Consider the following 16,157-nt stretch of genomic DNA (forward strand, 5'->3'; position numbering starts at 1 on the left):
CGTGCTGTCAAACCTACACTAGCAAGGAGATCGGGCTGAAACTATAGCTACAAGCTATCCAAGGATGGTACTATAGAATGTCACCTCAAGGTAGGCCTAGTGGCGTCATCTCTTGGTTAGGCCGGAAACTTATCAATCCACCCTCGTATTACATCTGCATGTCTTGTTGTTGCCGTGAGAAGGTATGTAATGATAATTAATACTGGAGGAAATCCAGCGGTGAATAGCCGTGTAATAATTTTTTAATTGGTTTGCGAATCATACAACATGTTATTTAATATTTCAATCATACAATCAAGGAAGTGATGTCGAGTGGACATACGTAGTACAAGGATTATACAGCAAGTAACGCAAACAGGCATAAATTTGCATTCTGCACTTTTGATTACTATAATCGTTCTCCTATATATATGTAGAAGTTAATAAAGTTTCTTCTAATATAATTGGATTAAAAGCGAAACGAAGGAGACTTATTTTTGAAGTTTGTGAGCATCCTGGGAGATCCCTAGAAAAAATTGAAGAATACCCAATTAAGATTTTGAGAGCAGGCAATGAGGTTAGCCACACTGCCTCGTGTGGGCTACATGAGGCTGTCCTACAAGACGTCTAAAGGGCGTATAACTCTTTGCCTCATTGACGAAGAAGTATTAATGCTCCATGTGGCCCTTCTAAAGGAAAACGATTGTTACCGTTTTAAATAAATTTGTAATTTTAAAATGTGACCCACCAGCATCAGATAACCAAAACTTTGTCTAAGAAAAGTTGCAATAGATAGTTAATGTTTGCCTAATCGAATCCCCTGTGGAAAACGGTGGCATTGTCCACATTATGTTATGATTCTTATGAAAAACTCATGAGGCATCCCTCACTTCATTTCTACTGGGAAACCCCTCTATCGACATGTTCTTTATCTGCCACAGGAGACCCACATGCTGCATGAGGCGTGCCTCCTATAAATGCCAGTCTGTATTTCTGGGAAGGTTGGGGACCATTGCTTAGCATTCGGGAGGACGCTGGTTCGATTCCGGGTCCGTCTGCCTTGGTCCAAGTTTTTCTGTGGTTTCCTTGGATCACTTCGGTAAATGCTGGGGCAGTAATATTCTATAGATAATCTTTCATTCTCTTCTGTCTTCATTTCGTCCGTCTCATCTTTCTCACCCGAACCACCACCCACCCATTCCCACGATTCCTGAAGAGGGCCTTCCGCCATACCTTCCGGCATAGTCCAGAGGGACTGCCCGCCCACCAGCATTACTGGCTGGTGGGAATGAAACACCCAAAAGATAAAAGATCTGGGAAGGTACAGAATCAATTGGGGACGCCTGGGCAGATAAAAAAAAAAGAGCTAACAACCAAGATTTCATTGGAAGATCTACCACTACATTTCGTAATTTTGATGTTTCAATTACTCAATGTTCTGCAAACTCAAACATTTCATCTATCTCTGTGCGGTGCTCTTCTTCATTGTCTCGTCGTCGTAAATAATCTTCAACCTCATCGAAGATTCTGAGGTTTCTTGATGTTTCAGAAGTCATATCGTTTGTACAAAAATAATCTTTTTAAGAAAGCAACTGATGCATGATTGGCGATTGCTTGAAAAGTGTATTACTGCAGTGATTATTACTCTGTCGAATGAATACTGTTGCGTTATTTTCTGTACAATCCTCATAATAGATCAAGTCTGATATCTAATAACTTATAACAAAGAACCGTTAGGCAAGGAGTGTCGTTAGCCTTTAGAAAAGGTGTTTATTGAAGACGACATTATGCACATTTTTACTCGTTTTGTCATTAGTTCTAAGAAACAATCCCACTTATGTTCAAAATTATTTTCATACGTATCCACAGACGAGCTCATATAAAAATTACGTGTAAACTGAATGGTATTCATGTTAATTATTCTAATGTTTCCAACTTCCTTTGCTTTTTCTATAATACAGTAGAACTTTTGAAGTGATAAAAGATTTTTATTTATTTTACAGGAGCGTTAAACGATAAATAGGTTTAATATTTACTATTTAAATCAACTATTATCCAAAGACGTCAACAATAAATAAATTATATACACAATATTAAAGCTGATAATAGGTCTAAATGTGTATAAATGTTCTCTAAAAATTGTTTTGAGTATCTATTTATAATACCTCATTTAATTATTTAGAAATACTGTAATTAGAATATACATGGTGTTCTTAAAAAGAAGTATTTTACAATCAAAATCTAATCGTAAATCAGTTTGTTGATTGCTTTATTTTATTAATTTTTTTTATAGGCTACGTTTTTTTATTCTCATGGAATAGTAACGTAGATGGCGCCTCTATAGAAGCTGTTTCCCATCTGGCTTCGTCAGTACAACCGGAAACAGCCCAGAACCTAACAACAAAAAATGATACTAACTCGTTTAATGGATCAACAACGAACTCAACAACACTTAATTTGTTGCAAAATGAAAATAACACCACCTTAAGAAGAAACAGTTCAAAGGTAGAAGCAGCAACAGAAGCTGCATCTCGTACTGATTCTGAAATCCATAATGCTACTGTTACCATTAGTAAAAATGCTACCAACATAATTGCTAATCAAGATGTCTTAAACAAATTTAGATTAAAGACTGAAGGAGATTCTAAAAATCGGGTCGTAGAAAATATAACTTCTCTCACAAATGAAACAAATTTGGAAAATAATCCAAAAGTAAGTCGTTCCAGTGATGAAAACCTATCAGCACCATCACCGACCTCTAAAGAGTCTGTACTTGATCACTCAGGAAGAAATATATCAAACGAAGAAAACTTAGTGGATAGCCGTTCAGGAAAACCTATATCCAAAAGTGGATTTGATAGGATAGACAGCAGCAGATCAATTGACATCAAAAAATATATTTCGTCAGAATTCCATAATAAAAATAATGTCTACAAACTACCACTCTCTGAAGAAACGCAAAGGTTTCTGTCATTCGAATCAGAACATCCTAGCAAAGACTCGGATAGTTACGAAAGTACCGAAGCCACAGTGACAACAACATTGTCTGGATCATCCAGTGACTCCAAAGATCATTTGAATGATTCCGATTCCGCGAGTGCGAGCATCCGAAACCCCGATCATTCCCTCGACGACTTCTTTGACAGACCCACAAACTCGACGAAACGGAAAATCGAAATCACAAAAGTTAAAAACGTACATCACAATGACACGGAAGACGAGAACGGAATATATTCCAGAAAGGTTTCAATAGAGAGAACAAGCGTGAACTATCACATGACGTTCAATGACACCGAAATATTGGACGACGATGATCATGATTCCAAAGAAGAAAAAGATTCATCAAGCAACAGCGAAAACAGCAACTCAATTAAAACCGGTGAATCGGACGAGAAACAAGATACTGGCGACGAAAACAATTCCAAAGAGGTTGAATCGGAAGTTGTACAGAACATTACGACTAAATCAACAATACCGTATGATCTTCCACCCAAGCAAGCAGTGCTTAACAAAAACGAATCCCGCACAACAGTCCTCACCAACAGCATAGTAGAATCTAAACTTAAAAATATTAAAAAGGACCCGTTTATCCCAACGTATTCCCCAACGAGTGAAGATGAACCGAACAAAGAACGCATTGATCAGTATCTTCTTACTGACACCAACAAACCAATTCTTATCGAAAAGAGAGGTAGAATCATAGGAAATTCAAACAATACCAGAAGTGCAAGCAGTGAAAGTACCACAAGAAATTCATCCAACAAAATAGACAAAGTAAATGAAAATGAAAACGTTATCTCTTATTTAGGATCGACCACAACAAAACCACTGCAAAACATCAAAACGAATAGTGATATGAACGAAACAGAAACCAATCACTTTATTTCAAAGTACAAGAAGGATTTGGTTACAGAACCAGTAACTAATAATTATATAAACAGCGATCTTGATTCTGGCAAAACAACTACCACAAAAATTGGCGTTACTGCAACTCCTGTTAATGCTACTGTAGAAAATAACAGAGTCGATATTAAAACTCATAATTTGATAACGATAACCACAGGAAATGCAACTACTACTTTACCATTAAACCACCCTACATCAACAGAATCACCTCCTGTTACTGTCAACGATACGAACGATAGGAATTATGAAACCACCTCCATGATATCGACAACTACACTGGAACCAGAAGTTACATCTACAGAAATAACTACAGTTTCGGACAGGAGTACATTTGAACAATCTGAAGAACAATGGTCATCATCGACGTTAACCACAACCGTTGATGATGGGATATTTAGCTACACAACTGCAGATACTGATACACCCAGCACCACTGCTACCAGCGAAGACACCACGATTATTACCAATGGAAGTACAACCATTCTTACATCGACACCCAATGTAGACATTCGTAGCTCTTCTGAAATAGACGAAGCGACGGTTTCGTACACCACACAAATTTCCGTTTCTTCGTCATTTTCTGTATCGGCTGGCAAAAAAGTAAACGTTACATTAAGCAAGGAAACCCTTGAAGACGTGGATGGTAGCAAAGATGAGATTGAAAGTAAGGAAGTCATCGATGACGATGATGACGATATCTATGACGCTCCAACCACCGTTTCTTCATCAAACGATTTGTTCAGCATCGATAAAGATCATGTTGGCAACGACACATGGGCCAAATATGAAAATAACACAGAAGAGCGTGCTGTAAGGCATAATTCTACATCAACTCTGCCAACTACTATAGAAATATTACATGTGGCTTCTGTTGGTTCTCATCAGACGACCTACACCCCGGAAACGTTCCAACCAGACCATAGCTATCAAACACCACAGTTGATAGAGAACGGTGCTAGGAACGTAGGGGCTTTTACTGAAATTGAAGAACCTTTCGAAGCAACAACTATCGCAGGAAGCCATGAAATGGGCTCGAATATGGACGGAAATGGCGCCACTATTGCTGCAATTGTCATCTCTTGCATTGGTGCAGTTTGTCTCTTACTTTTGGCAGGATTGTTGGTAAGTTGTTGTTGTTTTTTGGTTAAAAACTTTTAGGTATTGTTCAAAATTCGAACTAGTGTAGTAAGAACATTAATAATTGTCTAGGAATCCTTTTAAGACTTATCCCATTATGACTTCTACAAAAACACAACTAGCTTCAATTAGAATTCCATGAATATTTAAAGACCAGAGAAGTCCATGGGGTTTTTGCTTTCTTTTCATTTTAAAAATGTATATCACTGTATTTACAATATAATAATATATCTTAAATTTTCGGAAATATTTGTGGGGAATCCTGCGTCTACCCATTCCAAATTGACCTTTCGTTTTTTCTTTTTTTTTATTGTGGTAAGTATTACTTTTTTCTTTTATTCGACCTACGATAGTGTCAAAACAATGACATTTTTGTAGGGACAGTGTACCTAATGTAAATTTAGTCTGTGCACCTATCTCGCATTTTAATGTAACATTTAAATTCTTCACTACGTTTCACGGAGAATCGTGAAAACGTGTCGTTATTTTATTCGTTGATTTTATCTAAATGTGAGAAGGCACCTTAAAGGTTTATGCCGTACCATAAAAATTACTCAACGTGCTTTCTACGTACTACAATGAGTTTTTTACATTAAAGAAGAAAAATCATTGTAATGCAAACTTGTCCTAGGAATAGGCCATTTGAGATTATTACAGAAATGGATCGAAAAGGTGCCCCTGAATAGTGTTTCAACGGGATGTTTTTCAATTCAAAGTCGAGAGAATCAAAATTGTTCAATATTGAAAACTTTTGTTCTTAATCACATTAATTAATTTTGATACAGTATTACTGTTTCTCATTAAAAACATGAACTTCTTAGACTTTTAAAATATTCTTCCATATGTTACAATTTACGTATAGAAATCGATTTATTAATCATCAATATATCGGTCAAGAATTAACCACAGTATTAGTCAACCTTGACGCCCTATGGAATCGAAAAACGTCTCGAAGAACAAATTTGTATTAAAATGCTTTTTCTTGTACTGTAATTTTGTTTCTTCTTTGGGGAACGTATTTTACGTTAACGAGGAATTTCACAACTTTTTCTGGTTCCTCATAATTGTTTGCCTATCTTCCTGGTTCTTGTTTTTGCTTCATTTGGAAACTTTCATCGAATGTCTGACTCCTCTTTTACGCTTCGATTCCTGTACCATTTCCTTTGTTAATTTTCACGCGTTATTGACGATTTTTTCCGGTTTGTCTTCTTCCTGGCTATCAAGGATGAACTGTTTAAAACTAATAGGAACTAGTCATTGTCATCATTAGTTGGCGAGATTTACAATTGATTTATATAAAATTATAAAATTGCGAAAGTAATTACGACAATGATGACAAAAGGTATTTCTACATTCGTTTATTAATCGGTTGAAGCGTTTTACTTTTGGTTATTTGATAGTTAACATCAGTTTTTGCTACACGTTGCGATTAGAGCGGTTTAGTTTTTTTATTTTTGTAGAAATTGAAACTGAAGTTGCACAAAACTCGTTAAAGAAACTATATTAACACTTTCACCTTAGAAACAGGTCTTTTTGTAATCATAAAATAAAACCACTCTCAATCAGTTAAACTCCGTACTTTTTACGTAAGTTAAACTAGAAATACGTGTAATTTATTAATTTACTGTGTCTAATTAGCTCCTTTCCTAGTGGACATTAATTTTAATGAAGACTTAGACTTAGACTTACATTTTTAAATTTAGAAGTTGTATGACCCCTCATTAGAATTTAAACGTTGATGTTAAATTGATTTAGTGGTGTTTTTTCGAAATCCTATTTTATTATCTATATCTCTGGTCTGGTCAAGTCCTACCCGTTCTATCTCTAATTAGAAGTTATGCATTTTTAGTTTTAGTAAATAGTAATGGTAAATTAAACGATCAAATTTTAATTGAATTTTAGAAAGTAGTGATGTAACGTTCTGATTTACTTTGAAGCAACTGAAATAACAATTTCATTACAGATAATTATTAAAAGAAGACACAAACGTTTTAACTATGGACAGAGGTGTACTCCTGTCAGTTTAGATGCGTACAGTGTGGACAACGTCTCTGTGTACAATAGCGTTAGCAGAAGAAAAGGTATTGCTCGAGCCAGTAAGCGATCTTATGGAAACCCTGCTTTTGATGACTCGGTATGTTAAATTTTGTCAAAGTATGACACGGAATATTTAACCAATTTAATCTAATTCGGGTCGCCCGTGCAGCAGNAACGCTTAGTAAATATCTTTCATCCCTCAACAATTTCATGAGCGTTTTTTTGTGTTTGAATTATTTTCTACTTTTTAACCAAAAATTGCCAAAAAGTATTTATTTGTCAACGCACTCAAAAACTGTTGACACCATGAGACTCTACGTACTTTTCTACATAATAACAACCTCTTAACGCTTAGTAAATATCTTTCATCCCTCAACAATTTCATGAGCGTTTTTTTGTGTTTGAATTATTTTCTACTTTTTAACCAAAAATTGCCAAAAAGTATTTATTTGTCAACGCACTCAAAAACTGTTGACACCATGAGACTCTACGTACTTTTCTACATAATAACAACCTCTTAACGCTTAGTAAATATCTTTCATCCCTCAACAATTTCATGAGCGTTTTTTTGTGTTTGAATTATTTTCTACTTTTTAACCAAAAATTGCCAAAAAGTATTTATTTGTCAACGCACTCAAAAACTGTTGACACCATGAGACTCTACGTACTTTTCTACATAATAACAACCTCTTAACGCTTAGTAAATATCTTTCATCCCTCAACAATTTCATGAGCGTTTTTTTGTGTTTGAATTATTTTCTACTTTTTAACCAAAAATTGCCAAAAAGTATTTATTTGTCAACGCACTCAAAAACTGTTGACACCATGAGACTCTACGTACTTTTCTACATAATAACAACCTCTTAACGCTTAGTAAATATCTTTCATCCCTCAACAATTTCATGAGCGTTTTTTTGTGTTTGAATTATTTTCTACTTTTTAACCAAAAATTGCCAAAAAGTATTTATTTGTCAACGCACTCAAAAACTGTTGACACCATGAGACTCTACGTACTTTTCTACATAATAACAACCTCTTAACGCTTAGTAAATATCTTTCATCCCTCAACAATTTCATGAGCGTTTTTTTGTGTTTGAATTATTTTCTACTTTTTAACCAAAAATTGCCAAAAAGTATTTATTTGTCAACGCACTCAAAAACTGTTGACACCATGAGACTCTACGTACTTTTCTACATAATAACAACCTCTTAACGCTTAGTAAATATCTTTCATCCCTCAACAATTTCATGAGCGTTTTTTTGTGTTTGAATTATTTTCTACTTTTTAACCAAAAATTGCCAAAAAGTATTTATTTGTCAACGCACTCAAAAACTGTTGACACCATGAGACTCTACGTACTTTTCTACATAATAACAACCTCTTAACGCTTAGTAAATATCTTTCATCCCTCAACAATTTCATGAGCGTTTTTTTGTGTTTGAATTATTTTCTACTTTTTAACCAAAAATTGCCAAAAAGTATTTATTTGTCAACGCACTCAAAAACTGTTGACACCATGAGACTCTACGTACTTTTCTACATAATAACAACCTCTTAACGCTTAGTAAATATCTTTCATCCCTCAACAATTTCATGAGCGTTTTTTTGTGTTTGAATTATTTTCTACTTTTTAACCAAAAATTGCCAAAAAGTATTTATTTGTCAACGCACTCAAAAACTGTTGACACCATGAGACTCTACGTACTTTTCTACATAATAACAACCTCTTAACGCTTAGTAAATATCTTTCATCCCTCAACAATTTCATGAGCGTTTTTTTGTGTTTGAATTATTTTCTACTTTTTAACCAAAAATTGCCAAAAAGTATTTATTTGTCAACGCACTCAAAAACTGTTGACACCATGAGACTCTACGTACTTTTCTACATAATAACAACCTCTTAACGCTTAGTAAATATCTTTCATCCCTCAACAATTTCATGAGCGTTTTTTTGTGTTTGAATTATTTTCTACTTTTTAACCAAAAATTGCCAAAAAGTATTTATTTGTCAACGCACTCAAAAACTGTTGACACCATGAGACTCTACGTACTTTTCTACATAATAACAACCTCTTAACGCTTAGTAAATATCTTTCATCCCTCAACAATTTCATGAGCGTTTTTTTGTGTTTGAATTATTTTCTACTTTTTAACCAAAAATTGCCAAAAAGTATTTATTTGTCAACGCACTCAAAAACTGTTGACACCATGAGACTCTACGTACTTTTCTACATAATAACAACCTCTTAACGCTTAGTAAATATCTTTCATCCCTCAACAATTTCATGAGCGTTTTTTTGTGTTTGAATTATTTTCTACTTTTTAACCAAAAATTGCCAAAAAGTATTTATTTGTCAACGCACTCAAAAACTGTTGACACCATGAGACTCTACGTACTTTTCTACATAATAACAACCTCTTAACGCTTAGTAAATATCTTTCATCCCTCAACAATTTCATGAGCGTTTTTTTGTGTTTGAATTATTTTCTACTTTTTAACCAAAAATTGCCAAAAAGTATTTATTTGTCAACGCACTCAAAAACTGTTGACACCATGAGACTCTACGTACTTTTCTACATAATAACAACCTCTTAACGCTTAGTAAATATCTTTCATCCCTCAACAATTTCATGAGCGTTTTTTTGTGTTTGAATTATTTTCTACTTTTTAACCAAAAATTGCCAAAAAGTATTTATTTGTCAACGCACTCAAAAACTGTTGACACCATGAGACTCTACGTACTTTTCTACATAATAACAACCTCTTAACGCTTAGTAAATATCTTTCATCCCTCAACAATTTCATGAGCGTTTTTTTGTGTTTGAATTATTTTCTACTTTTTAACCAAAAATTGCCAAAAAGTATTTATTTGTCAACGCACTCAAAAACTGTTGACACCATGAGACTCTACGTACTTTTCTACATAATAACAACCTCTTAACGCTTAGTAAATATCTTTCATCCCTCAACAATTTCATGAGCGTTTTTTTGTGTTTGAATTATTTTCTACTTTTTAACCAAAAATTGCCAAAAAGTATTTATTTGTCAACGCACTCAAAAACTGTTGACACCATGAGACTCTACGTACTTTTCTACATAATAACAACCTCTTAACGCTTAGTAAATATCTTTCATCCCTCAACAATTTCATGAGCGTTTTTTTGTGTTTGAATTATTTTCTACTTTTTAACCAAAAATTGCCAAAAAGTATTTATTTGTCAACGCACTCAAAAACTGTTGACACCATGAGACTCTACGTACTTTTCTACATAATAACAACCTCTTAACGCTTAGTAAATATCTTTCATCCCTCAACAATTTCATGAGCGTTTTTTTGTGTTTGAATTATTTTCTACTTTTTAACCAAAAATTGCCAAAAAGTATTTATTTGTCAACGCACTCAAAAACTGTTGACACCATGAGACTCTACGTACTTTTCTACATAATAACAACCTCTTAACGCTTAGTAAATATCTTTCATCCCTCAACAATTTCATGAGCGTTTTTTTGTGTTTGAATTATTTTCTACTTTTTAACCAAAAATTGCCAAAAAGTATTTATTTGTCAACGCACTCAAAAACTGTTGACACCATGAGACTCTACGTACTTTTCTACATAATAACAACCTCTTAACGCTTAGTAAATATCTTTCATCCCTCAACAATTTCATGAGCGTTTTTTTGTGTTTGAATTATTTTCTACTTTTTAACCAAAAATTGCCAAAAAGTATTTATTTGTCAACGCACTCAAAAACTGTTGACACCATGAGACTCTACGTACTTTTCTACATAATAACAACCTCTTAACGCTTAGTAAATATCTTTCATCCCTCAACAATTTCATGAGCGTTTTTTTGTGTTTGAATTATTTTCTACTTTTTAACCAAAAATTGCCAAAAAGTATTTATTTGTCAACGCACTCAAAAACTGTTGACACCATGAGACTCTACGTACTTTTCTACATAATAACAACCTCTTAACGCTTAGTAAATATCTTTCATCCCTCAACAATTTCATGAGCGTTTTTTTGTGTTTGAATTATTTTCTACTTTTTAACCAAAAATTGCCAAAAAGTATTTATTTGTCAACGCACTCAAAAACTGTTGACACCATGAGACTCTACGTACTTTTCTACATAATAACAACCTCTTAACGCTTAGTAAATATCTTTCATCCCTCAACAATTTCATGAGCGTTTTTTTGTGTTTGAATTATTTTCTACTTTTTAACCAAAAATTGCCAAAAAGTATTTATTTGTCAACGCACTCAAAAACTGTTGACACCATGAGACTCTACGTACTTTTCTACATAATAACAACCTCTTAACGCTTAGTAAATATCTTTCATCCCTCAACAATTTCATGAGCGTTTTTTTGTGTTTGAATTATTTTCTACTTTTTAACCAAAAATTGCCAAAAAGTATTTATTTGTCAACGCACTCAAAAACTGTTGGCACCATGAGATTCTACGTACTTTTCTACATAATAACAACCTTTTAAAGCTTAGTAAATATCGTTCATCCCCCAACAATTTCATGAGCGCTTCATTGTGTTTGATATATTTTAACCAAAAATTGCCGAAAAGTATTTATTTGTCGACGCACTCAAAAACTGTTGGCACCATGAGATTCTACGTTCTTTTATACATAATAACAACCTCTTAAAACTTAGTAAACACCTTTCATCCCTCAACAATTTCACGAGCGCTTTTTTATGTCTGAATTATTGTATACATTTTAACAAAAATAATGTCGAAAAGTATTTATTTGTCAACGCACTCAAAAACTGTTGGCACCATGAGATTCTACTTTCTTTTCTACTTAATAACAACCTCTCAAAGCTTAGTAAATATCTTTCATCCCTCAACAATTTCACGAGTGCTTTTTTATGTCTGAATTATTTTATACATTTTAACAAAAATAATGTCGAAAAGTATAAATTTTTCAACGCACTTAAAAAGCGTTAACACTATAATATTTTATGTAATTTTCTACATACTAACAACCTTTTAAAGCTTAGTAAATATCTTTCATCCCACAATATTTTCACGAGCGCTTTCTTGTGTCTGAATTATTTTATACATTTTAATAAAAATAATGTCGAAAAGTATTACATATCTTACATCCCTCGTCAATGTCACGAGCGCCTTTTAAGAAAAAAAGTTGCCGGAAAGTATCTATTTGCCAAAGCGTAAAAAATGCGTGTTTTTCATGAATGTAGCTGAATCCTCATAATGGGTTGCCTAAACAGTTCACCGTTAAAACCTCTAATTCGTACTAATCTCCTTTACTGCTAATGCAAGAATTTTTATTTCTAGCCGCAATACTGCTAATAATTAAGACAAAATTGTGACGAAAATACAAAAAAAAAATTGCGTTCCTATTCACGGAATTGTTCCCAGAACTTTTACCTTTCCAGAGAATCAACCTGCTGTTGGGACTTTCACGATAAATTATTAAATTATTGTAAATGTAATTCTTCCCTGAAAAGTGCGAACAAATAATTAAACATGTACTTATATACATATTCTTTGTTAATGAAATTCTTGTGCATTCCAAAATCCTTTGTAGATACTCAAATTATAAATTTTATTTATACACAAAAGGATCTCAAAATATCACTTAATAATTTAGCATTTCAATTTTTCATCTTCTATGACAACTACGAAGCGAGCTATTAGTTTTTATTAGTATTGTGTGGGATGTTCGTTCCTTATTTTTAAACGAGTCGTCAGCGGACAATAAATCAAAATTTAATGTTGTTTGAATATTTGCTGAATTTGTTTGTAATAAAACAATTATCACTTGTTATTAACTGCTGCCAGTAAATGCGTGTCATATGTGGTCAAGTGATCAAAACTAAAAAATGCGTATTTGTACCAATACTGCGTTGGTTTTCAATTCCTAATGTAGATTTATAAATACATTAACGAAAGAAATAAATGTTGAATCATAAAAATTTCGAGAACTATTAAAAATAAATGAACAACAATATAAATCGTCATCATCAATCATCAATCGGCAGTCTTAACAATCCGTTTATAAAAAAACAGAAATATTGCATTTATTGTTTTGTAATGATGTCAACAAAACTAATTAGGTATTTCATTAGGGACTCAAAATNGGAACGTATTTTACGTTAACGAGGAATTTCACAACTTTTTCTGGTTCCTCATAATTGTTTGCCTATCTTCCTGGTTCTTGTTTTTGCTTCATTTGGAAACTTTCATCGAATGTCTGACTCCTCTTTTACGCTTCGATTCCTGTACCATTTCCTTTGTTAATTTTCACGCGTTATTGACGATTTTTTCCGGTTTGTCTTCTTCCTGGCTATCAAGGATGAACTGTTTAAAACTAATAGGAACTAGTCATTGTCATCATTAGTTGGCAAGATTTACAATTGATTTATATAAAATTATAAAATTGCGAAAGTAATTACGACAATGATGACAAAAGGTATTTCTACATTCGTTTATTAATCGGTTGAAGCGTTTTACTTTTGGTTATTTGATAGTTAACATCAGTTTTTGCTACACGTTGCGATTAGAGCGGTTTAGTTTTTTTATTTTTGTAGAAATTGAAACTGAAGTTGCACAAAACTCGTTAAAGAAACTATATTAACACTTTCACCTTAGAAACAGGTCTTTTTGTAATCATAAAATAAAACCACTCTCAATCAGTTAAAATCCGTACTTTTTACGTAAGTTAAACTAGAAATACGTGTAATTTATTAATTTACTGTGTCTAATTAGCTCCTTTCCTAGTGGACATTAATTTTAATGAAGACTTAGACTTAGACTTACATTTTTAAATTTAGAAGTTGTATGACCCCTCATTAAAATTTAAACGTTGATGTTAAATTGATTTAGTGGTGTTTTTTCGAAATCCTATTTTATTATCTATATCTCTGGTCTGGTCAAGTCCTACCCGTTCTATCTCTAATTAGAAGTTATGCATTTTTAGTTTTAGTAAATAGTAATGGTAAATTAAACGATCAAATTTTAATTGAATTTTAGAAAGTAGTGATGTAACGTTCTGATTTACTTTGAAGCAACTGAAATAACAATTTCATTTCAGATAATTATTAAAAGAAGACACAAACGTTTTAATTATGGACAGAGGTGTACTCCTGTCAGTTTAGATGCGTACAGTGTGGACAACGTCTCTGTGTACAATAGCGTTAGCAGAAGAAAAGGTATTGCTCGAGCCAGTAAGCGATCTTATGGAAACCCTGCTTTTGATGACTCGGTATGTTAAATTTTGTTAAAGTATGACACAGAATATTTAACCAATTTAATCTAATTCGGGTCGCCCGTGCAGCAGAGGGGCTTTATGCCACTGAAGCTTTACACCGACGCTTATTGTAAAGTACAACTCGGTGTTTTTTACTGATTCAAGTATAAATTAATGTAAATTTCAAATTTTATTTGGAGAAGATGATTTTTATAATTAATGCATAATAAATGTCTAAATTCCTACGATTTAACTTTNGTGTTTGAATTATTTTCTACTTTTTAACCAAAAATTGCCAAAAAGTATTTATTTGTCAACGCACTCAAAAACTGTTGGCACCATGAGACTCTACGTACTTTTCTACATAATAACAACCTCTTAACGCTTAGTAAATATCTTTCATCCCTCAACAATTTCATGAGCGTTTTTTTGTGTTTGAATTATTTTCTACTTTTTAACCAAAAATTGCCAAAAAGTATTTATTTGTCAACGCACTCAAAAACTGTTGGCACCATGAGACTCTACGTACTTTTCTACATAATAACAACCTCTTAACGCTTAGTAAATATCTTTCATCCCTCAACAATTTCATGAGCGTTTTTTTGTGTTTGAATTATTTTCTACTTTTTAACCAAAAATTGCCAAAAAGTATTTATTTGTCAACGCACTCAAAAACTGTTGGCACCATGAGACTCTACGTACTTTTCTACATAATAACAACCTCTTAACGCTTAGTAAATATCTTTCATCCCTCAACAATTTCATGAGCGTTTTTTTGTGTTTGAATTATTTTCTACTTTTTAACCAAAAATTGCCAAAAAGTATTTATTTGTCAACGCACTCAAAAACTGTTGGCACCATGAGACTCTACGTACTTTTCTACATAATAACAACCTCTTAACGCTTAGTAAATATCTTTCATCCCTCAACAATTTCATGAGCGTTTTTTTGTGTTTGAATTATTTTCTACTTTTTAACCAAAAATTGCCAAAAAGTATTTATTTGTCAACGCACTCAAAAACTGTTGGCACCATGAGACTCTACGTACTTTTCTACATAATAACAACCTCTTAACGCTTAGTAAATATCTTTCATCCCTCAACAATTTCATGAGCGTTTTTTTGTGTTTGAATTATTTTCTACTTTTTAACCAAAAATTGCCAAAAAGTATTTATTTGTCAACGCACTCAAAAACTGTTGGCACCATGAGACTCTACGTACTTTTCTACATAATAACAACCTCTTAACGCTTAGTAAATATCTTTCATCCCTCAACAATTTCATGAGCGTTTTTTTGTGTTTGAATTATTTTCTACTTTTTAACCAAAAATTGCCAAAAAGTATTTATTTGTCAACGCACTCAAAAACTGTTGGCACCATGAGACTCTACGTACTTTTCTACATAATAACAACCTCTTAACGCTTAGTAAATATCTTTCATCCCTCAACAATTTCATGAGCGTTTTTTTGTGTTTGAATTATTTTCTACTTTTTAACCAAAAATTGCCAAAAAGTATTTATTTGTCAACGCACTCAAAAACTGTTGGCACCATGAGACTCTACGTACTTTTCTACATAATAACAACCTCTTAACGCTTAGTAAATATCTTTCATCCCTCAACAATTTCATGAGCGTTTTTTTGTGTTTGAATTATTTTCTACTTTTTAACCAAAAATTGCCAAAAAGTATTTATTTGTCAACGCACTCAAAAACTGTTGGCACCATGAGACTCTACGTACTTTTCTACATAATAACAACCTCTTAACGCTTAGTAAATATCTTTCATCCCTCAACAATTTCATGAGCGTTTTTTTGTGTTTGAATTATTTTCTACTTTTTAACCAAAAATTGCCAAAAAGTATTTA

General features: G+C 33.0%; 1 protein-coding gene across 2 annotated transcripts; it reads left to right on the forward strand.

The window, feature by feature from the left end:
• The first annotated feature begins 2,245 nt into the window (after positions 1 to 2,245).
• Positions 2,246 to 14,333, forward strand: LOC108741577 (flocculation protein FLO11). 2 transcript variants are annotated; one of them, XM_025979605.1, is made up of 2 exons: positions 2,246 to 5,007; positions 6,986 to 7,183. In XM_025979605.1, the coding sequence occupies exons 1-2, from the start codon at positions 3,256 to 3,258 to the stop codon at positions 7,163 to 7,165; spliced, it is 1,932 nt and encodes a 643-aa protein (XP_025835390.1). In that variant the 5' UTR covers positions 2,246 to 3,255; the 3' UTR covers positions 7,166 to 7,183. The 2 variants fall into 2 exon arrangements, with proteins under 2 accessions (XP_025835390.1, XP_018331926.1); XM_018476424.2 differs by lacking the exon at positions 6,986 to 7,183 and adding an exon at positions 14,136 to 14,333 and having other exon boundaries at positions 2,247 to 5,007.
• The last annotated feature ends 1,824 nt before the right edge of the window (positions 14,334 to 16,157 follow it).

This window comes from Agrilus planipennis, unplaced genomic scaffold (assembly GCF_000699045.2).
Source record: "Agrilus planipennis isolate EAB-ADULT unplaced genomic scaffold, Apla_2.0 scaffold326, whole genome shotgun sequence".
NCBI lineage: Eukaryota > Metazoa > Arthropoda > Insecta > Coleoptera > Buprestidae > Agrilus > Agrilus planipennis.

Coding starts and splice junctions, on each gene's coding strand:
- LOC108741577 (XM_025979605.1), top strand. CDS start 3,256: ATGACGTTCAATGACACCGAAATATTGGACGACGATGATCATGATTCC. Junction 5,008..6,985: donor TACTTTTGGCAGGATTGTTG/GTAAGTTGTTGT, acceptor ATTTCATTACAG/ATAATTATTAAAAGAAGACA.